At 40.0% G+C, this 23,059-nt stretch overlaps 1 protein-coding gene across 2 annotated transcripts in view; it reads left to right on the forward strand.

Annotated features, from left to right (window-relative positions):
• The window catches only part of ltn1 (listerin E3 ubiquitin protein ligase 1), a 45,381-nt gene that overhangs the window by 11,373 nt on the left and 10,949 nt on the right, over positions 1-23,059 (forward strand). The window contains exons 24-32 of one of the 2 annotated variants that reach the window (XM_089016651.1): positions 19-232; positions 348-585; positions 1,067-1,144; positions 1,226-1,412; positions 1,511-1,676; positions 1,753-1,973; positions 2,640-2,834; positions 3,086-3,253; positions 4,252-4,326. In XM_089016651.1, coding sequence (XP_088872777.1) covers positions 19-232; positions 348-585; positions 1,067-1,144; positions 1,226-1,412; positions 1,511-1,676; positions 1,753-1,973; positions 2,640-2,834; positions 3,086-3,253; positions 4,252-4,314 — 1,530 coding nt within the window. In that variant the 3' untranslated portion in view covers positions 4,315-4,326. Of the gene's footprint in view, positions 1-18; positions 233-347; positions 586-1,066; positions 1,145-1,225; positions 1,413-1,510; positions 1,677-1,752; positions 1,974-2,639; positions 2,835-3,085; positions 3,254-4,251; positions 4,534-23,059 lie in introns of those variants that run through there. The other variant, XM_089016650.1, reaches the window with a different exon arrangement.

Consider the following 23,059-nt stretch of genomic DNA (forward strand, 5'->3'; position numbering starts at 1 on the left):
TCTTTTCTCTAATCTCAGGTGGCCAGCGAGAACGTGAGCAGCCTATGGAATCTGTGGGTGCAGCTGCTCACATGCGAAAGCGCTGCTCTGGTCGTGAACCTAAGCCGTTTCTTTGTGTCATCGCCGCCTGATGTCTTGGAGAAGCTTCCGTCAGAACTGGTAGCAGAATGGCAAGATTTTTTTGTGGATGGAATCTACAACCTGTTGTTACCCATGCCTGTCAATATCATAGGTATTCCTCACTATTTGTTAAAAGGGAAATATTTCTTGTTGTTTACTATACAATTTAGCGCAACAGAATCATTTTAAAACAGCCTTAAATCATCTGTTCTCTTGTCTGAGTACAGATGCCTTCAAAGAACCCGATGACCCCGTCTTTCCTCTGGCGGTGTTCCAATCGCTCGGTGTGGCTCTAACCTATGTGCCCGTGCAGCAGCTGAACCAGAACTCTCTGCCGGCAAAATTTGTAGCCGCCCAGAAGACCAACCTGCCACCGGCTCTTCAGACGCTTCTCAACACTTTCTGTCCTCTGCTTGTCTTCAAGGCCCGGCCTCTTCAAGTCACAGTCTACCACTTGTTGGCAAAGTAAGACTTTAAATATTTCTAGCCAGTCAATTATTACATGTCCTTAATGTTTTTTATGATGGTGAACCAACATTTTTATTGCGACATATTATGTACAGTGATACCTCGTCTTACGAACTTAATTGGTTCCCAGAAAGTGTGAAATGTAAATTTCTCCACTGTGAGACAAATAAAGGCTCATCTCATGTAATCTAATCAACCACTTAGTACCAAAAATACATAAAAAAATAAATAAATAAAGGACAGTATTCGACAATAATGAGTGCATCCCTGACAATTTTCTATTTTTTTTATACTTCTTCATGGGATAACACTGAAAACACGCATGCCAGGCAATTATCACTATATCATATTTCCTTCACTCAACTCAGTATTTTATCACATTGTGCCATTCCGAGCAGCTCATCTAAACTGTAACTCTTTGCCTATGAGGTTAAAATAAACAAAACGAGCTAAAGGCGACGCCATCTTGTCAATTCAGGGTCATGCCACAGCTGCCTGAATGTGATGGAGAAGGAGACAACAACAAGTCTGAAGATGATGGTGATGAACCAAGCCTGTAAGTCGCACGTTTTTGGGCCATATAAAATATTCAGCACCGGATGAGAAAGAATCATTCAGGCGTCTTTATTTCGTTCAGTTGTCCTCCGGCTGCTTTGATGGCAGTGCTGTCAATGTGCGAGGAATTGTGCGACAGCATCCTGGCAGGACTTCAAGTCGGAGAGTTTGCCATGGTCTCGCCTCACAGCGTGGAGTATTCGTGCATCCTGGGCTACCTGCTGGCCTGGAAGCTACTTCTCATCTTTTTCAGGTCATCACCCTCCCATGTGAGTTGAATTTTATTGTGAACTAGCAATGTCACAGGTGAACATTAGTTTTTTTAAGGGAACGTGTTGATTTGATCACTCCCGTGATTCCTTTTCAGCTGCGTGCCCATTATGCCCAGTATCTGAAGAAAACCAGCTCCCTCAACAAGCTCCTCCTTCACCTCTTCAAACTGATGCCCGAGAATCCTGTCTACCCTGGCCAATCGGCAGAAACTAGAGACCCCAAAACCTACTTCACAGAGAATCTCACTCTGGCGGTTGACGGTAAGAATGCGATGCCACAGTGTGAGGTCACCCTCGACCAAAAGGTCAACGAAACCAATCATTCCTCCTCCTGCAGAAAGCGATGACATCAAACGAGAGCTACCCCACCTGGCGTGTAGCGTTTACTATGGCGCCGTGCAGGACTTGCCCGCCATGGTGCGTTTGTGGTGGAATAGTCAGGAGAAGCGTGTGAGTAGCACCGTGGAGAAGTTCACCACCAAGTACGTCAGTCCAGTACTCTCGGCACAGGAGATCTCGTCGGTCCACAGCAGCACGCAAACGTTCGAAAGCATGACGGTAAGATTACGCAAGCCATTTAATCATTCACTGCCATTCTCGAATTTATTCGGGAATTGAAAATATCACGTGGAGCGCCATTCCCGAATTTGTTCGGGTTTTGGTTTGTCTTGCTGGGGTGATGAAAAGTGCTAGCCAGACATTCTGGCAGTGTTTTTTTTCCTTCCACAAGGGTGCAGCATTCCCATTTTTTTCCCATGTTAGTGCTTTGTTCCAGCTTCAGCTGTTGTTAAAGCCCTATATAAAGCAATATGTATGTCTTGCATTGTATTTTGGATAGCTGCCCTCATTTCAAGCTCAGATAACTCCAGATCCATATAACTTGTCAATTAACTCTTTTTTCTGATGAAAGAAGAGAGTATGGTTTCTTACCTTACTTACATTGGATGTTTATGTAGTCCTAAAACTCAATATTTTGTGGGTCCTGCAACTTGAGTGAAAATGACAAAAACCCTGGCACTGGAGTCAGCACATTTTTGCACGTCTGCCAGTGAAGGAGTTAAGTATACCTACACAGGTGTCAAACTCAAAACCTGCAGGCCAGTTTAGCACCCACCTAATTTTACGAGGCCCGTAAAAGTCAATCATAGGCTGTTTGGCGTTAAATCATAATGGAAACTGTCGGTTTACAGTCATTTTAACTACATTTGACGCCCTCCCCCTCAGGTAAAAGCCCGCTCTGCCGCACGGGAAGTGATTGCCACCTACTCGGTGGACGAGATTTTCATCGAGCTGGTGATTCAGCTGCCTCAGAGCCACCCTCTGGGCTCTGTGGTGGTCGAGAGCGGGAGACGGGTGGGCGTCTCGGTTCAGCAATGGAGGAACTGGATGCTGCAGCTCAGCACCTACCTCACACATCAGGTATTCCCACACGTGCGCTTTATATATGCAAACAGTAAAGCGTGGTATGCATGTTTTCACCTGCGGTGTCTCTCAGAATTTAAAAAGAAGAATTAAAAAGAATTTAAAAAGAAGAAGAAGAAGAATTTTAAAAAAATTAAAAAGACGTTTCAGTGTTAAAATGAACATGTGTGGATCCCGGTTTCGACCTCAATCGTAAATTCGCTGTCACTCACAATGTAGTCCAATAAAGTTGCATTGAATGTGTTCAGAACGGCAGTATCATGGAAGGCCTGGCACTGTGGAAGAACAATGTGGACAAGCGCTTTGAGGGAATTGAGGATTGTATGATTTGCTTCTCTGTTATCCACGGCTCCAACTACTCATTGCCTAAGAAGGCCTGTCGTACTTGCAAGAAGAAATTCCACTCCGCGTGCTTGGTAAGTCATTTTCGTTACGGTCAGAGCAATAGCATAGCATCCATCGCATTTGCCACTTAATGTTTAAATATCAACCTCGATGTTGCCAAATTATTATATAATATAATATAGTAATTTTTCACTCACTGCCAGACGATGTGCAAAAATGTGTCCACTCCAATGCCAGGGTTTTTGTCATTTTCACTCAAATTCCAGAACCCACACAATATTTAGTTTTAGGACTGCATAAACATTCACTGCAGCATAAGAAACCTTAGGCCCTCTTCTTTCTTCAGAAAAAACGAGCAAATCCCTAAGTTCTATGGGTCTGGAGTTTTCTGATCTTGAAATGGGGGCGGCTGTACAAAATGCAAAGTCTGCCCCTTCGTGTGGGCGGAAAAACATTGCCAGAGGTCTGACCAGCACTTTATCGGCACCCCCGCCCACAAGAAAAACCAAAACTTGAACAAATTCGGGAATGGCTTTTCAATTCCCGAATAAATTAGGGAATGGCAGTAAATGAGTTAAAAACAAAACAAGACTAAACTTAATTGTCAAAAAATGACAAACACTTAAACACTAATTACATTGCGCTGTTTGTTGGCAAACCTCGACGGTCATTTTGATGCTATTTATTTGCTATTATGCTTGGCAACGCGATGTTAATTGCATTTATTGCTTATTTTGTTTCACGAACCGCCGGAGGTTTGGGAGTTGCACATAATAATGGTTTGAACTTGAATTGTCGATTGGCTTTGAGTCATATATTTCCCAAAAAGATTTGGTTCAACTGGTGGTTCAAATGGTACCATTTTATTGCCACTTGTTCCAACTGGTGGTTCAAATGGTATCATTTTATTGCCACTTGTTCCACTGTATGAAGGAAGAGCACAAGTACCTCATTCATTTTTGACTTACAGTACAGCATTTTTGCGGTAGCCAAAGTAAAATATCCTGATAACTTATCAGCATTTTTCTGGCACACGTTTAAACTGACAGTTCTCTCTTCCTCTCCACAGTACAAATGGTTCACATCCAGCAACAAGTCCACATGTCCACTGTGCAGAGAGTCCTTCTTCTAATGAACAGGCCAGGTTTCTAAACTTTAATTTGGTTATAATTACCATATTTGCTGAACCTCTCGGTGGAAGTTCCTTTTTAGCTTCCTTTTGACTAGTGCAACAATTTGTTTGGTTGTTGTTTTGATTTTGTGAATGAATCAGTACCAAAAATGTTTTCAGAAGAAGCCATATGTCTGGACCGACTCCAATCAATCATCAATCCAGTTAAAAAATAATAATTACAAAAAAGAAATATATTAAAAAAATAGTTTATATATATATATATATAATGATGAAATGATGGACCTTTGCGGATGTCACATGTGTTTATACTCCTAAATATTAGGAAAATACGTATACATGAACATTAATTGAGCACCCCATGCCTTTTTTCAGTCTGTAAAATAACTCAGTTCCAATCATCACTTTTTATATTTGTAGAAGTCCCTGATGACAAAAAAATGGATATATATATATATATATCCATTTTTTTGTCATCAGGGACTTCTACAAATATAAAAAGTGATGATTGGAACTGAGTTATTTTACAGACTGAAAAAAGGCATGGGGTGCTCAATTAATGTTCATGTATACGTATTTTCCTAATATTTAGGAGTATAAACACATGTGACATCCGCAAAGGTCCATCATTTCATCATTACAGTTGATTTTAATTCCAAAATACAATTACAGTATATATCACATGTATACAAGCTTGATTATTGTGCGATAATCATTGTGTGTGTGATTGCAGCTGTTCATCATGATGCACAAAATGATAAAAATGAACTGGATTGTTTTTTATTGAGTCATTTATTTGTCGGTCCATGTTGTAATCCTTTTACAATCTCACAATCGCACTCGGGGACAATTTGGAGTGTCCAATCAACCTCATGTACGTTTTTGGAATGTGGGAGTAAACCGGAATACCCTGATAAAAAACACTGGCATGGGGAAAATAAGCAAATAGAAATGCCGGGAATTTATTTGTATGTAATGAAAATATTCTACTATGACACTACTCATTACTGTGATCAAAGCTTTAAAAATGTTCATTAAAAGATATCGGGGTTTGATACATGTATTTAATTTTAAAGTTTATAATGCTCATCTTCAAATTAGCGTTTGGTTTAAAACCACAAAATAAATAAACATTGTTAAAAATGATCATAATAATTAAATCTGCATTCCACTAAACTTGGACGCCAGCAAATGATTTTTTTTTTTAATTCAGGCGGCTTGGTTAAAAAAAAAGGCTTATCCCCCATCAGGTGTTCATGTGTTTAGTGTCACTATTGTCCGCCATATTTATTTATCTTGTAGCCAACAGCATCCTGAATAATCCAAGTCACCTCTGGAATCCTGTTCTTGCACCACAGTGGCTCCTCCACGCCGATTAATTATGACACAATTCAACATGATCGATGAATTCGTCGCACTCATTTTGCTCCGCTATCGACAGCTTCTCCCAATGCACACTCGCAACGGTGTGTGTCTTCGTTTGTAATTCATTATGACTATCCAAATGTTATCAAGACAAACACCCAACACCCATCATCATCTGCCCTTGACCTTTTTTTAATAGACATTGATCTGTTTGCCAGCTATAAATATTTATACACACACACACACACACGCACATTGTGAGTCACACTCGCATCTTTCTGCTCATTATCCAGCTGATGAAGCAGCATTGCAAGTGGTTATGAACTACATACAGCAAGCAACGTTGCAGCCTCAGATATGAAGCCATTCCAGTTCTTTCCACTAGATGACAGTCTAACCCTAACACTGACTAATGGCCGCCTTATAATGAAATGAGTTTATTCAAAACTTGTTTGGCGCTCACTCATCCCCAGAGATGAAATTGTTTTCCGACCCAATTTTTATACATGTTTAATTTGATGTTTCTCATTACCTATCGAGCGCATTTCATGGGACCCGCATGGAAATAACAATGGCTGTCCTGTCAGGCGTGTCTTCAACTAGCAGCTAGTTGAAGCTAGTTAGCTAGTTGAAGCTAGTAGCGGCTAGTTACTAGCTGAACAAAATTAATTCTCAGAACGATATATCGGCATTATCAGGTCATACATATACCTGATTAAAACTCCTAAATAAATAAGGATGCCACATTCACACATGATATTGTACAATTTACTTTTGTGTAGTATTATATGTACATGTATATACATACATATACTATATACATACACATATATACCTACACACTGTATGACCCATTCCTCATCTTTTCTACTGACATAAATCCCACCCACTCACTTTATTTGCCCATCCTGTCCACTCTCCCTCGCCTCGTTGATCTCTCACTGAGCGACTCTCTCGCTCACACGTTATTGCATCTGAGTAATATTACACACTGCGCAATCAATATCGGATTCTGAATGTAATCCTGGGAATTTATCTGCTTCATTTATCCCAGAGCCAAACACACTGTATAAATAAATCACTGCAACTCTATAAGCATGATTTCTCACATGAAGAATCATTGTTATTAATTGTTGTTTGCATGTTACAAAAGTAGTAAATCACCTTTATTAAGATGATTTGTCTCGTGCAAAGGCGCACAATCAAACACAGATGTTGAATTTGGTCATCAAGGGCCATGATCCTGCATGGATTGTGTTATAGCTGCAAATAGTGGGCAAAGTGAAGACTGTGATTCAGTACCAAAGTGGAATATAGGAAGTGAAGATATTCTGTGTAATTGCGTAGCTAATGAATGAATAATACAAACCTAGTCAAGCATGCGTGATCATTTTGTCCTAGAACAGTGATTCACAACTAATGTGCCTTGAGAGATCATCAGGTGTGCTGTGACAAATGATCTAATTTTACATAATTGGTCTAAAAACGATTTATTTATCTCAAGTAATGCATCTTTGTCTGTCTGTCGATGCCACAGGTGTCAAACTATGTTCCTCGAGGGCCATACGCCACCATGTTTCATATTATTAGACTCAGTAAATTGGGGAAGATAAATATTGAAAACAACGTAGGGTGGCGGCACGCGAGGACTGGGATATGCCACCCGTGATCCATGCCGAAGACGCGACAGATGCGTTTAAGCAAACTGGGAGAAGGCATCGTCAACTCGATTATGCACCTGTTTTCATGTAAAAGAATAAGAGCTAAACAGGCCCAGATTTCATACGAAGTGAATTTGTGAATACATTTCAACGGAATACTCCTAATTCCGGTTGACGTGTGCCATTTCGACTTTGAAATAGCATATCACCAGATTATTTTCGAATCCAGCAGCTTTTCCCCTGTCAGAAATTCTTCCGCTTTAGTGACAGTGCGTCCGGTCCGCATGGAGATAAGAGCACATAGCACACGAGCGCTGTAAAAGGAATACGAGCATGACCGAATCCATTTTAGATGAAACCAGGACAAACATGCCTGAACATTTCAGCTTTGCGTGCTTGAATTCTTGACAAAGTGTTTGCGAGTCAACATTTGGGCTTGTTTGGAAAAATGGCTGCAGTAACAGTTAGATATCCCCCCCTGGCCCCAGTCTGCAAAGTTAAAGAAACATTACTATCATGTCCATGAATTGTACAAGCACTATATTCATTGTAATACAGGCTTTGATATGAGAATGCCTCCCACCGACCCCCATTCAGCTCCCCCAAGCCAGATTTGATTAACTCATTCACTGCCAGACGTGCAAAATTGTGTCCACTCATGTGCCAGAGTTTTTGTTCATTTTCACTAAAATTGCAGGATCCACAGAATATTGAGTTTTAGGACTACATAAACATTCGATTCAGCGTAAAAAACATTTAAACTATTTTCTTTTGTCAAAAAAGAGTTAATTCCTAAGTTATATGAGTCTGGAGATAGCTGATATTGAAACGGGGGCGGCAGTACACACTACAGTATTGACTACCATTCACAAATTTATTCGGTAATTGAAAATATGACGTAGAGCGCCATTCCCGGATTCTTTTTGGTTTGTTTTTCCTTCTTGGGTGCCGATAAAGCACTGGCCAGACCTCTGGCAATGTTTTCCCCTTCCTACCACAAGGGGTCAGAAATTCCCCTTCTTTCTCCCACGTTAGCGCTTTGTTCCAGCTTCAGCTGTTGTGAAAGCGCTATATAAACCAATACGTATGTATATATTGCTTTGTATTTTGGACAGCCACCCTAATTTCAAGCTCATATAACACCAGACCCATATAACATAGGAATTAACTCATTTTTTTCTGACAAAAGAAGAGAGTCTAAGGTTTCTTACTGTGCATTGAATGTTGATGTATATGATCATAAAACTCAATATTCTGTGGGTGCTGGAATTTCAGTGACAATGACAAAAACCCTGGCACTGGAGTGGACACATTTTTGCACGTCTGGCAGTGAATGAGTTAAAAAAATATGTGGGTCCTCATCGCCGATTATTGAAGAAGTTGCATTAGATGGGCATCCGTCTGGGTCATAATCTTGGAAAATCATCTGTTGACAATTTTCTTTCCACCCGCCTACAAGATCCCCTACCTATCTATCGGTTCCGCTACCCTTCCACCTACCTACCTGTCCATCATCCACCCGCCTACCTTTCCATCTCACCATCCCCCGCCCACCCATCACGTCAATCCATTCGTCTCCTAATCTCTCCAGTCCTCTCAAAGAAATCAAAATGGCATTGTCTCATGTCCACGTCAATGTTTCCTCAATGTCCACGCGGATATAATTCAAAAACACAAGTTTTATCTCCTCGTAGTGAGTGTGCATCTTTATTGTGCTTTCACCTGTTGTATCTCAACGCGAAATATAACCGGGGCAAGTTTATCAAAGGCGGGATCCAAGCTGCCTGCGCTTGTCGTCATCCATCATCCACACGTCGCCTGATAAACAAGCACGACAACGCGATCCGAATGCGGCGTCGTGGAAAGTCCAACTAAGGGGTTTTTTTCCGAGCCTTAAAGTTTTGTACAATTAGGCAAATCCAAATTGGCAATTACTTTGATTCGTAATCCTGAAATTATTTGTTGAGCTCATTTAATGGTTCCATAAAGCATGATAGAGGATAGTAATGAGGTTTTGTCCAAGTGTAACACCTGTAGCGCCACCTACAAAACGTAGTGCTGCCATTTTGGAAGTTCGTATAATGGGAGATCTCAGAAATGGCGCTTTCGAAAGAAAAAACAAAGATGGATATTGATAATTTTTGTATTTCCGTGCAAGTGTTCTCGCCCCCCACCCCCCCAAAGTCTAACAAACCCAAACTGTCGCAGCTTGGAATTGAAGCGGATTTACGTGGGACATGAGATGTAAGACAATCTCTTTTCGTCAATGGATGCTACGGCTTCGTGTTTGCTTTCAACATTTAGCTTGTAGCGGATATGCAGATTTCACCTTGATGTCTCTGATCCACTGGTGAAAAGGATGCTTTGACCCTCTCCTCTTTCATCTAGAACTGCTTCATGTCACAAAGAGGGTGGCGCGAGTGCTGAAGAATGAATTGCTGTCTGTGTCTTTCACGTTATTTATTATTTAGTTTGGAGTGTGGAACTGTCGCAGCTTGGAATTGAAGCGGATTCACGTGGGAGAGGAGATGTGAGACAATCACTTTTCATCAATGGATTTTTGAATTGATTTTTTGGAGTGGTTGCCTTTCCAGCAGCTCTTGTATTTAGTTTTTCTACATCTTCCTTTCCTCTTTCATCACTTTGTTGCTATGAAATGTACATTTCTCCACTGCGAGACGAATAACGTCTAATCCAATCCAAGTAAGAAGGTGCGTTCCTCATACAAAAAGCTGCAAAAAAACTGATGTAGAGTGTCAAGCTGCGAAAATAATGGAGACAAGGGGGGTTTGAGTTTGGGGGGGGAGCTGAGCGTAAGATGAGGTCAAGTCGAACGGGGACGACAGAGAGAAGAGGCGTAAAGATAATGGAGAAGCCGAACAGGGGGTGGGAAGCAAAGAAGAGAGACAGGCTACGTGCCCCTAGCCTCAAGCACTTTTGATATGACTGATGTCCGAGGCTAAATCTGCACCATTCTGTCGTCGTTTGCACTCCACCGCTTCTTTTACGCACTGAAAATGTTTTTACTGTTAACCAAGTTCAACCCATGTTTTTCATTTGGCAGCAAAGTATGTAGTTTATTAAAACAAAGTAATATAGTTTATTCAATTCATTGTAAAAATGAAAATTGTAAAGAGCAATACATTGGGGAGACTGAACAAATCCTCAAAAAAAAAAGGCTATCCACATCGCAGGGATAATACTAGTGGGCCTCAATCGGCAGTACATATGCACCTAAAAGCTAGCAACCACTCATTTGATGACAATGAGGTTAAAATCTTAGCGAAATAAAATAGATAATTTGAAAGGGGAGTAAAAGAAGCTATTTTCATGAAACAGCAAAACCTTCACTAAATCGCCATGGTGGGGTGAGGTTCAATTTGGATCAACACACTTCTTACAACAGACTTCTTAGGCAACATAGGCTTAGTTATGCTGATGAGGTGATACCTAAACAAATGGGGCAATCAGGGCAGTTGTAGACCTCAGACTCAAGTAGGACAATAGAAGTAATCCATCAGGACAATAGACGTAATCAGTGTAACCGCAGGGCGTAGTCCTCTGCTCCCCCCAACCTGAGAGCAGGGACCAATCATAGCAGAGTCTGGCACCACCACGTCTGGACAGTAGGGATATATATAGGGCTGAAACTACCAGCAAAAGACTTAAGTTCGCTGACGAAGCCTCTTGGATAAGAAGCGAAACGTCCGACACCTTCAAAGAAGTACAGATGACGGCTGAAGAAACCTTCTCATCGATGGACCATTCCTGTACGAGTGATAGCTTACACAGACATAATATATAAAATGTTACAATTATAAGGCACATCACTTTTTAAGGCACCACAATAGAGGCTGTTATGCACTTCTTCGACTGGGGAGGGGAAAATGGAGTCAATGACTGCTGACAGTAGTTGCAAAACCTGCTGTGGTTCAAAATTTCACTTATAAGGCACACCTGCGTATAAAGCGCAGGGTTATCTGTTGAAGAAAATCAAGGCTTTTGGGTGAGTTAACTAATCAAGTTTCTTACGCTGCATTGAATGTTTATATCGTCCTAAAACGCAATATCCTGTGGGTCCTGCAATTTGAGTGAAAATGACAAAAACCCTGGCACATTTGGAGCAGACACATTTTTGCACGTCCGGCAGTGAATGAGTTAACCAATGTAAAAATACCAAAAAAATGCTTTTGATGAATGACAGTCATTTCACTCTTTTCACCGTGTCATCTTGGTGCCGGTTTGGGTGTGTTCATCTGATGGTACAATACATTCAGCTAATTAAGCTTTTGAAATGGGACTCATAATTCCGTGTTAATGAGCAGAGCAATTTGCATTTTGACTAAGATACCCAAATCTGCCTATAGGTGAATATCATGCAAGAGAGAGAGAGAGACTTATCGCTGCTAGGAAAAAATAACAAGGTAATCAATTAAACTAACCCTGCAATTAAGGTAATTAATTGCTTGTATGCCCAGGAGTGTCCCGGGGCTTGTCCTGTGCATCACATTGGCGCACTGGCCGGTGATTAGATTACAAAGTTGGACTCGACGTTTGAGGAGCTGGTGTTTAAACTGCAAAGTGATGTCCCGCTGCTTGCAAGCGTCTGCCTGTGTGAGCAGGGAGCTTGTCAAGGATGTTTAATGTGTTGTTGGAGCAAAGCGCTTTCAATTCTAGCCAAGGATGCCGTGGCACAAACGCTTATTTTAACAATTGTAATTTCATTTTTTGACATGTCGAAAAGGGATGTAATTTATTTCCGTCCATTCTTCTTAGCAGGGATTCGTAAGCTTAACTTCGGGTGCTCCGGTTTATGACCACCTTCCAAAAAAACTGCACAGTGAGGTCGATGCCACAGAACCTTTATACATTATATTTGGGAAACATTTCTATATGTATAGATTACATTTGTAAAACTTATGTATTTATATATTATATTTGTAAAACTCGTGTATATGTATATTTGGAAAACTTTTCTATATTCATATATTACATTTGGAAAACTTATGTATTGTATATATATTTGTAAAACTTATATGTATATAGAAAATGTTTCCAAATATATGAATACATATTACATTTGGAAAACTTGTGTATACGTATATTGTATTGGAAAACATTTCTATATTTGTACGTATATTGTATTTGGAAAACCTTTCTATATTTATATACTGTATTACTGTACGTATTTGGAAAACTTTTATGTATTTCTATATTATATTTCGAAAACTTTTCATTCATTGAAGCCTTATAGTCCGGTGCACCTTGTATATGGAAAAAGTTTGAAAATACACCATTTATTGGGGGCGTGCTTTATACACCGGAAAATACGGTAGATTAGATTACATTAACATTTACCTGTATTAGTCACACAGTGGAGAAATTCATATGTTCCATATTTTGATTATAAAAAAAAAACTATTAATATGCAAGTACCGTCATGCCGTTCCCCTCTTTTTAGGACTGTCTAAATGAGTAATTGGTTATAATATCTGCCAATTAATTAGATCATTAATTAGTTGTTGATTAATCGATGAATTGCTGCAGTTTTAATGTTGACCCCAACCACACGCACACACATTCATTCAGGTGTCCTTCAGTCATTTCTCTCAAGACTCTGCAAGATAAGTGATGTCATTACCGCCAAGTGTTGCACGGCTGAGTGTGTGTCCGGATTGTTTGAACCAGTGTGGTAACGAACATGCTTGACAGAGAAATTAGCAAAGTGTCAGTGTGCTAGCGTGTACCGTCAACACGATGTGCACAGCTGTCCCGCAGTGATAGCACACTACGTTATAGCGCGGCCAATAAAACATGTTGCGGGAAGCTCGTAAAACAGACTGAATGGGCCTACTTTTGATTCGAGTGTTGTTTAAAGATCAACACTTTCTAACACTGTATTTAATGTTCATATAGTCCTAAAACGGAATATTCTGTGGGTGCCGGAATTCGAGTGACAATGACAAAATCCCTAGCACTGGAGTATACACATTTTTGCACATCATCTTGCAGTGAAAGGGAAAGTAAAATAGTGACTGTGATTTACCTCTGCAGTTTCTACATCTTTGTCAGTCTATAGAAGTTTACATCAGTTCTCCTAAAAAGTGTTTAGACCCCAATCTGTAAATTGATCATCTCTACCCTCCTGCCCCCTTTTGAGTTTCTATTTGAATCATGCATATGCAGGTAGCGTAACAATTCATCGTTAAATGTCAGTTTTCAGACTCATCCGAGACCACGTTAGAGACAACGTACAAATGGTATGTTGATACAATCTGTATGTTGTCTAGAATTTATTAATCAACTCTGCACAGTGCCATGATGTTTAAGAATATATCCTTTATGCATTTGTGCAGTGATTCCGGTGCATGCCACCTGATAGTATCCCACCATCTCGGTCGGGGAAAAGTGACAGATTGAGTGTCATCGCTTAGTTGATTGACTAATCACTTGATTGCGCGCAAACCTCATCTTCGGTGCCCCAAATTTGTTTCCACAACGCCGGATATCCGAACAAGAGCAGATGCCAGACCTAAACACTAATTCAAGCATATGGCTGCTTCAAAACTCATGCATCACAATTATGGTGTTCTGCTAACTCCAAGTCGGGACACGGCGAGCTATATTTCGCTCATATCGCATCCGCGGGTTTGTATTTTGCCTATTTCCTTCTAATGGAACATGTCTGATAAAATTCCGATTTCTTTGAATTGTACGGGAAGGTGAACAATCACAGAGAAAGATTAGCCACTAGAACAATACTGATGCTCCCGACCTTACGAACGAGACCATTTCGAGCGGTTGTTCGGAAGGTGAATTTGTTCGTAAGTGGCTTCTGTGCTATATTTTGTATGGAATGTATGTTTAAGTCAAACACTGAACGGGGAAGTATAAAAGACAGACGCGCTAACAGTCGTAAAATAAATTCACACCTACTGTAGTACGACGACATATATCCTTGGGTCTTCAGTCAGCCATTATTGAAGCTGCTGGCACGTAATTACTGAATTATGTGCCAGCAGCCATTACCTTTTGTGATGCATCGCATCCTCCTGGAGCATCAATTGGGAAGAGGGATCTCCTCCCCGCCCACTTGCTCTACGCAGCCAATCGTAATCGAGCTCGGCGCCTCCTCCTCAGAGCGTCAACTGTGAAGAGGGATTCCCCCCCACTTACTCGACGCAGCCAATCGTAAGCGAGCTCGGCCAGAAAAAAGGCACGCAATACAAAATCTAACTTATAGCATCTCGGTCTGAACATACCCGCAAAAATGTTCATATGTACCGTTATTCGTGAGTCGAATGTTTGTAATTTGGGGATGTATTCTTGAATTTTTAATCTTGTAAATTGAGCCAAATATTTTTGCCAGTATGGCATCGCAGATGGCATTGGAAAAATGGGATTGGATGGCGAGTAAATGCATGATTCATTCATGAGAAGTGAAGTTCAATAATCATTCCATTTGCGAGCTGTCATGAACGAGCCTGTGATCCATATATATTTCCATGTGAACTTTGGAGATGTTCTTCGCTGTTCGTAACCCCAACATGCCCTTGCCAGGAAAAAGTGTCAAGTGAAACCTTCCTTCCTAATGCCGAACCATGCAGGCTTCTTTACCCACATTGCCATTTGACCCCACCAACTACAAGTGTATTAGTGAAGTTAAACAAAAGAGTTATTTGCTCGCGTTCCTCTTTGGCCCATCTTAATGGGACATCTTTCATAAATATTTATAAGGGGCCGCCAACGGGGTAGGGGATGGGGATATTAAAAAAACATGTCATGCTAAGATGCCTTGATGCCCACGGAGATAGAGATCTGTGCAGGCATATGAGGAGAGAGGCGAGGGCCTTGCAGACAATACAGTCATTAGTTTGCTGATGGCAGGCAAGACGAGATGACTTTGGCAAGGACGTGCTTGATAGACATCTGTTGGACAAGACGTGGGTGATGGAAGGGCGACGCAAGGACTGTTTCTTCTCCAAGTGCGCCATTTAACAGTAAATCAATGATAAGGCTTCACGCACGGCATTTTATTTTTTTTGCACCAGCTCAACGCAACTGCGCTGAACATTTATTCATATTCAAATCACAGTGTAGTACTCGTGGGCCGTCAGGGCCTGCAAGGCCTTCACTGCTTCACTATTTTCCGATTCATTTTATCGTCCTTATGGATTTTTAAGTCCCGTTTTAAAGTGAGTCGTCAGCATTTGCGGACGTTTCGCTGCAATGTGCTTTAACTGCATTTAATGGCACTTACTATGACCCGCAGGTTTCATTAACATAAAGACGCGCTTCCGATTATGTTTTACATCTGCTACATATGATAACACATGCTCTCAAGCAAGAACCACCAGCCCAATAGACATTTTTCCCCATGAGCAGGGAGATATTAAGATCATTACATCTGGTATTGGGTTGGTCCGCTATAACTCGGATTTAACTGTCGGAAAAGAAAAAAAAAATCGGCAAATGAAAAATGTAAATGCATACCAGAGGATATGATACTCATGTCTTGGATATTATGTAAGATGATCAGTAATGCTGAAGTGGGATCAGTCATATTTTGTTTTATACCCATAGCTAGCTAGCTACTTAGATGGATTAATAGATCTTTACATGATAAAAGGGACTTTCACGCACAAGTGAAAGTCTGTCACTAAGTCAAAGGATAAGCGTTTATTAACTTTAGGATGACATACACATTCAATGCAGCGTAAAAAAAACCTTAGGCTCTCTTCTTTCATCAGAAAAAATAGTTAATTCCCAAGTTATATGGGTCTGGAGTTATCTGAGCTTGAAACAAAAGGCAACTGTTTCCCCCTCGTGGGAGGGCAAAAGGATTAACAGAGGTCTGACCAGCGGTTTATCAGCACCACTCCTGCAAGAAAAAACAAAACATGAACACATTTGGTAATGGTGCTCCACGTCATGCTTTATAATAGCCAGTGAATGAGTTAAAAAAAAGGTCAAATTTCTCAACAGTCAGGGAGGATTCTTCTATATTAAAGCCAATATCCTATTGAATTTAAAGCATATGGCCTTGGAAGTTAATGAAATAATTTTCTTGACTTTGGATGACATTTTAGAAAAGTGCAAAAAGCCAAGGCCAAATGTGACCCCATAAATTTCAGTTTCACTGCCCTGACCTCCACAAGTGATGAAATAATTAATATAAATGGCAAAGCATCAACCATCGAGCATCTAACATGGACACAATCACAAATCCCTCAAAATTATTCAACACAAGCAAAACAGCATTACCAAAGGCTCATCAATATCATTCGCTCGCTGAAATAATGGTGTTTCAAAAAAAACTCTATCATCTCATTGACCAACAGTGATGCGCCCATTTTCTGGTTCTACATGAAGGTACACAATTTTTATGTTAACTCATTCACTGCCAGATGTGCAAAAATGTGTCCACTCCAGTGCTCGGGTTTTTGTCATTGTCACTCAAATTCTAGGAGCCACAGAATATTGAGTTTTAGGATTACATAAACGTTCAATGTAGTGTAAGAAATCTTAGATCTCTTCTTTCATCAGGAAAAAAATGTTTTATGGTCTGGAGTTATATGAGCTTGAAATGAGGGTGGTTGTCCAAAATACAATGCAAGACATACATATTGGTTTACATAGCACTTTAACAACAGCAGAAGATGGAACAAAGCACTAACATGGACAAAAGGCAAATGCTGTCCCCTCGTGGAAGGGAAAAATATCACCAGAGGTCTAACCAGTGCTTTATCGGCACCCAAGCAAGAAAAACCAAACCCGAACAAATTCTGGAATTGCACTCTGTCATATTTCCAATTCCTGAATACATTTGTGAATGGCAGTGACTGAGTTAACTCCCATTGTCTTCACTCTTCTTTCACCTCTGAGAAAAGATGATTGACTTAAGCAGCCGTGTTGTTTTTAATCTTCGAGTCTGTTGAGGAGATTCGCCCTGTCTGATCGTTTTCCGGCTCATATCCACTTGACCATCAATCAAGTCTTATCAGCTTTAGTCTCTAAAGTTTGCCGAAGCTAAATGCAGCTCATTCATCAATCACATCAGTGAGAGAGGCTTGACGCTGGAATCGTGTGGATATTTTTCTTGTCAGAAAGAGCATATGATCTATATGCAAAGACTCCTCAAGTAAACTTGATTCGTGTGTGAGGTCCTTCCAAAAATACTAAAGAGTGACTGAGTGTTGCAGGAGGAATTTCCTGAGTGTCAGTGGGGGACGGCGAGGTGAGGGGGATCTAAAGGTGTTAAGCCAGAAATGACAAATGGAGGAGACTCACAGATAACATCGCTGACTGATTCTTGTGGCGAGCAAATTGGGCTTCCGGGCCGAGGGTGAATCAGTCCCAGGTTGTGAGTGACAGGCGACAGTAACGTTATCAATGATCGCTGAAGGGCAAAGTGGACTTGACTGAATTGCTTCATGATAAAGATACTCACGTGTAAGTACACCGCACAACTCGATAATCACTTTCCGCTGATTTTAATTTGATTACTTTGCCTAATCAGTAGTTTGAGAGGGGAAGATGTTTCAGTGGAAAAGCTTTGTTACATGTGTAATTATCTTTTAACAGGTCACGACATGTAAAAATTTGCATTTATTAGTCTCACAGTGGAGACATTTAAATTTCACACCAGAAAAGTGATGAAAATAAGAGGAAAGGAAAGGAAGAAGTGGAAAAACAAAATACACGAACTCTTGCGGCGCCATCTTGAAGTCAAAAGAACAAAAATCCAACCAAATAACAAATAATGTGACACAACACAAAAGACACAGACAGTCATTCAATCTTAAGCACTTTCTGCACTCTCTTTATTGTATGAATCAGTTCTCAATGAAAGAGGAGATTTTTCTCCAGTGGATTTGGGACGTCATGGTGAAATGTGCACGTCCGCTACAAGCTAAATTTTGAACGCAACCACGAAGCTGTAGCATCCATTGACAAAAAAAGATTGTCTCACATCTCCTGTAAATCCGCTTCAATTCCCAGCCGCGGCAGTTCCCCATATGCACCTGTCCAACAGCACCGACTTTTCCGCTGAACAAAGCGGGGCTGTGAAAATGCTGCCCATTAAAGCGTCCTTTTCACAAATGGATCAGGCACGTCAAGGTGAAATGTTCACAACTGCTACAAGCTAAATGTTCAATGCAACCATGAAGCTGTAGCATCCATTGATGAAAACAGATTGTCTCACATCTCCTGTCCGACGTAAATTCGCTTCAATTCCTAGCTGCGGCAGTTCCACATATAGGGAAGTTTGTTTTTGCAGCTCTTATGATATTTGTATGTGTGTGTTGTATACTCAAAATGAACCACCATCCTGCCATAACTCGCGATGTCGTGTAGTACCAAAACTGACCTGCAGGGGTAGCATGGTGCCTTGTGGCTTCAAGAACTGCCAGAAATACAAAGAAGAATTGTCATATCCGAAATAGGACATTTGAAAACTCACCTCCGTGTATTTTTGTTTCATGGAAGATATCTTGTCTATTTGTGTCAGGCAAGCACGCACTTTCAGATACTGTCTGTTATTGTTCCATTTTCTATTAAAATAACAGCGTTTGTGGCTCCACCGCACTCTGTTGACTCTTGTTGTCACCCATTTTCCAGACAAATCAAGGAAGAAAACAACTACTGCTAAAGCCAGAGTTAAGAGTAATCCATTTACGAGTAAATCTTGAATCTAATCCTTTTGATTATCTGACAAAATCCATGCCTCCCCCCCCACCCGAACTAATGTGCATGAGTGAGATCCTCAAACATGACTGCCATCAAGGATTACAAATGTTTATAGTTGCAGAAAATGTATAACAAAAATGACACATAACACAATAATAAAGATTTGTAAACATTTTTAAATGAATTAATTTAAAGTTTTAGGTTTTGTAATGTTTAAGCAATGCAAAATTCTAATTAAGATGTGTATATATATATATATATATATATATATATATATATATATATATATATATATATATATATATATATATATATATATATATATATATACAGTAAAGTCTCGTTATATCGATATCGGATATATCGATAGTCCCGGTTATATCGATACTATTTCTATGCACGCACGGAGAAAATTACATGCAAACAGGGTCGGATATATCGATAGTCCCGGTTATATCGATATTTTTTCGGACTCCCTTGAATATCGATATAACGAGACTTTACTGTATATATATATATATATATATATATATATATATATATATATTTTACGTAGATTATGTGCAACATCAATTTCAATTGTGGCTTAATTTTTCCATTTTGTAGTTACCACTTTTACATTGAACTTTTTGCATAGATATAGGCTGAAAATATAACATTCCTTGTGGAAAATTTATGGTATCTAATGTATATCCACTACTGTTTGGTCATCCGCTGTGACTTGGAGTGATAAAAGCAGAGGATGGATGGCGGTAATAAGCCGTAATGAAGTTCATGACAAGGTGACCACGGACTCATTATCCTTTTTCTCTGACGACTTAAAAGTGCACTTGTCCCCATTTTCACCTCCCTTGCCTCCTTGTGTCTGCACTCACTGTCCCACTAAACTGCCTGTAAAAGCCTCCACCAGATGGCTCGGCAAAAATGATTCTACTTGTGGTGTGTCTGTATGTGTGTGTGTGTATGCGTGTGTGTGTGTATGCATGTGCGTGTGTGCATGTTTATTTGTATGGCTATTCTTATGAGGACCACTGTGATTTTATACCATATGCAGTGAGGACATTTTTTCGTCCAAATACTTCGAGACTAAAGGGTCTATGTATGCATCTCTCAAAGTTTCAGAGAAGTCCTCACAAATCTACCAAAAATATTTTTTGTGTGTATTTTCATTCAACTTGGTTACACACACTTTTTACTCACTACCACCACCTATTAGATTATTATTATTATTATTATTGTTATTGTTATTATTATTATTATTATTATTATTATTATTATATAAAAAGCTGCGCTTTTTTGTGTGAAGAAAGTTTAGCAAATATTACCCCACACATATGATGAATTAAGATGACTTCAGAATTTTGTCAGCAAATGTTTTGCTGACCCGTTGCGTGGTTTCGATGGAAAATACTTTTGATTGGCTGTCATTCTCTTCATTTTGGAGAAGAGTTAGTGAGATCCCAAAAAAATCAACAGTCATTGGGAAAGCACATTTAATTTCCTTGAAGCGTGGACTTAAATTGCACTCGCAGAGTTTTAAAAGATAATAAGCATGTTTTTCCGTGCCTGTGGCTTTAATTACATGTCCTGGCAGCATACGGTCATGATATATCTTTACATCAAGTCTTGTCAAGCAGATCCAATTCATGTGAAAAATTGCAATGAGGCTTTAACCATAGCACTTTTTTCTCAGTGTTTTATCGAAATGAACCTCCAGTTGGAGTGCCATTATGACGGTCATAAAAAGATACACAAGACCCACCAAGATTGTATCCAGCGAGTACAGTGATACCTTGGTTTACGAACTTAATTGGTTCCCAGACAGAGTGTGTAAGGTGAAAATTGTGTATTCCAAAAATTTATTTCCCATAGAAAACCATTAAAATGAGAATAATCCGTTCCCAGGTCCCCATAAAACACAATTTCTTCATAACCTTCTTTCACCATCTTGAGGAATGATCCCTTGTAGGTGCTTTCTCTGTGATAATTTTATCGAGTTTCTCATCAATTGTGTTCTGTTTAACTGGGTTGATAGCTTTTTGCATCAAGTGTACAGATGGCTTATGCAGGTTGTTTGTGGAGCCGGATGAATGGGATATTTTAACCTTGCTGTCTACACTCTGCCTTTGAACTATAAAAGTTGAAACTCTCTCACTGTCATCTGCCTGCCTCTTTAATGTTTAAACCCGCCCCTCACTGCTGCGTTCTTGACCAATCACGTGGCTTTAACCGAAACCTGGGGGTGGGGAGTAGAGGACAAAAACAGTCGGCTGCCATTTTGTTGTTAGAAGAATGGGCTCGTTTGAGAACAACACATCACTCATTGAGGCCACTCGGTGTACGAAAAAGTTCTTATGCCAAGGTAAAATGTTCAGAAATGTAACGTTCGTGAACCGAAAAGTTTGTAAGCCAAGGGGTTCGTAAACCGAGGTATCACTGTATTTTAAGTCACATTAAAAAAATGAAAATTTTCAAAATTAAAAATTTTAATGCATACCTGATTATATGATACTCGTGTCCTGGTTATTATGTAAGATTGTCAGTGAAGTGGGATCAGTCACATACAAAGATGACATGTTTGTTATACACCCATAGCTAGTTAACTTCCTAGATAGATAAATAGATCTCTAGGTAATACAAGGCAAGTCACCCACAAGTAAAAGTCACTAACTCAAAGGGTAAGCGTTTATTAACTCATTCACTGCCAGAAGATGTGCAAAAATGCGTCCACTTTAGTGCCAGGGTTTTTGTCATTGGCACTCGGATTCCAGGATCCACAGAATATGGAGTTTTAGGACTACATAAACATGCAATATTGCGTTAGAAACCTTACAGTCTCTGCTTTCATCAGTAAAAAAAAGTGATAGTCATATGGGTCTGGAATTATCTGAGCTTGAAATGGGGGCAGTTATATGAAATACAATACAAGACATTGATTTATATAGCGCTTTAACAACAGCTGAAGCTATAACAAAGCGCTAACATGGACAAAAAAGCCCACTTATAGAAGGGAAAAACATTGCCAGAGGTATGACCAGCGCTTTATCGGCACCCCCGCAAGAAAAACTAAAACCCAAACAAATTTGGGAATGGTAGCGAATGAGTTAAACACCCCTGACTTACTGTATGTATAAATTACGTGACTAATTACGAATACGTCACCACAGAATGAAATGAAACGTTGTAAACTGATGATCCCCCCCGTGTGTGTTGTTGTACATCAAAGTGCTTTAATCATAATCAAGCAGAGTCCTCCATTGAGTTCAACAAATGACCTGATGACGCAGAAACTATATCTCAGAACATTAACATTCAAAGTAATTGAACTTTTTTAAAAACCTCTGATCAATTCGTCTAGGTTAAAATCCAACCAATCTTTAATTGACTAAATTTCAAGCGTCCCATCAAAAAGAAATGATCTGTCTGCCGTGAACTCTGTCACCCCACCCTGAGGCTGCTTCTCTTTCCTTAATGGTGCCGTCACTCCTTTCTATGAAAAAAGCCTAAAGCTCTAAATTAGACGACTAAATTCAACCATCCGCCCTCAAAAAAAAGTTCAAGCGAAGGGAGAGGTGACCGTAACTTCTTCCATACGACGTTAAAATCCGACAGTAGAAACGTCTCGTTTGGTGGGCTTTTTGCCAAACTCGTTAATGTTCACATTATTCAATGTGAACAATTACCTCCGTGGCCTCTGGCTCTGCCCACACATGATTTGTCAGTTTTAGCAGGCTATCTAAAATCTGTATGCCCCGAACATGGCCGTGACTCATCGCAACAGCCTCCGCTCCCCCAACCGAAATATTAATAGACTAAATGCTGCACTTAAGGAAGTGGCGTAGTTGCGAATGTTCCCGCTTGCAGTTTATGAGGTCATTCCTCAAAGCGTAAACAAAAAAACATGGCTGATGACCGACCTCAAAGCGTAAACAAACAAAAAAAAACATGGCTGAAGAGCGTAACTGGATCATGTTGGTTTTGTTTGAAAAGAGACAATTTTGCCTACAGTTAAGGCTAAAATCTGTTCT

The sequence above is a fragment of the Hippocampus bargibanti genome, linkage group LG16 (genome assembly GCF_051943395.1).
Source record: "Hippocampus bargibanti isolate YZ-2025 linkage group LG16, ASM5194339v1, whole genome shotgun sequence".
In the NCBI taxonomy this organism is placed as follows: domain Eukaryota; kingdom Metazoa; phylum Chordata; class Actinopteri; order Syngnathiformes; family Syngnathidae; genus Hippocampus; species Hippocampus bargibanti.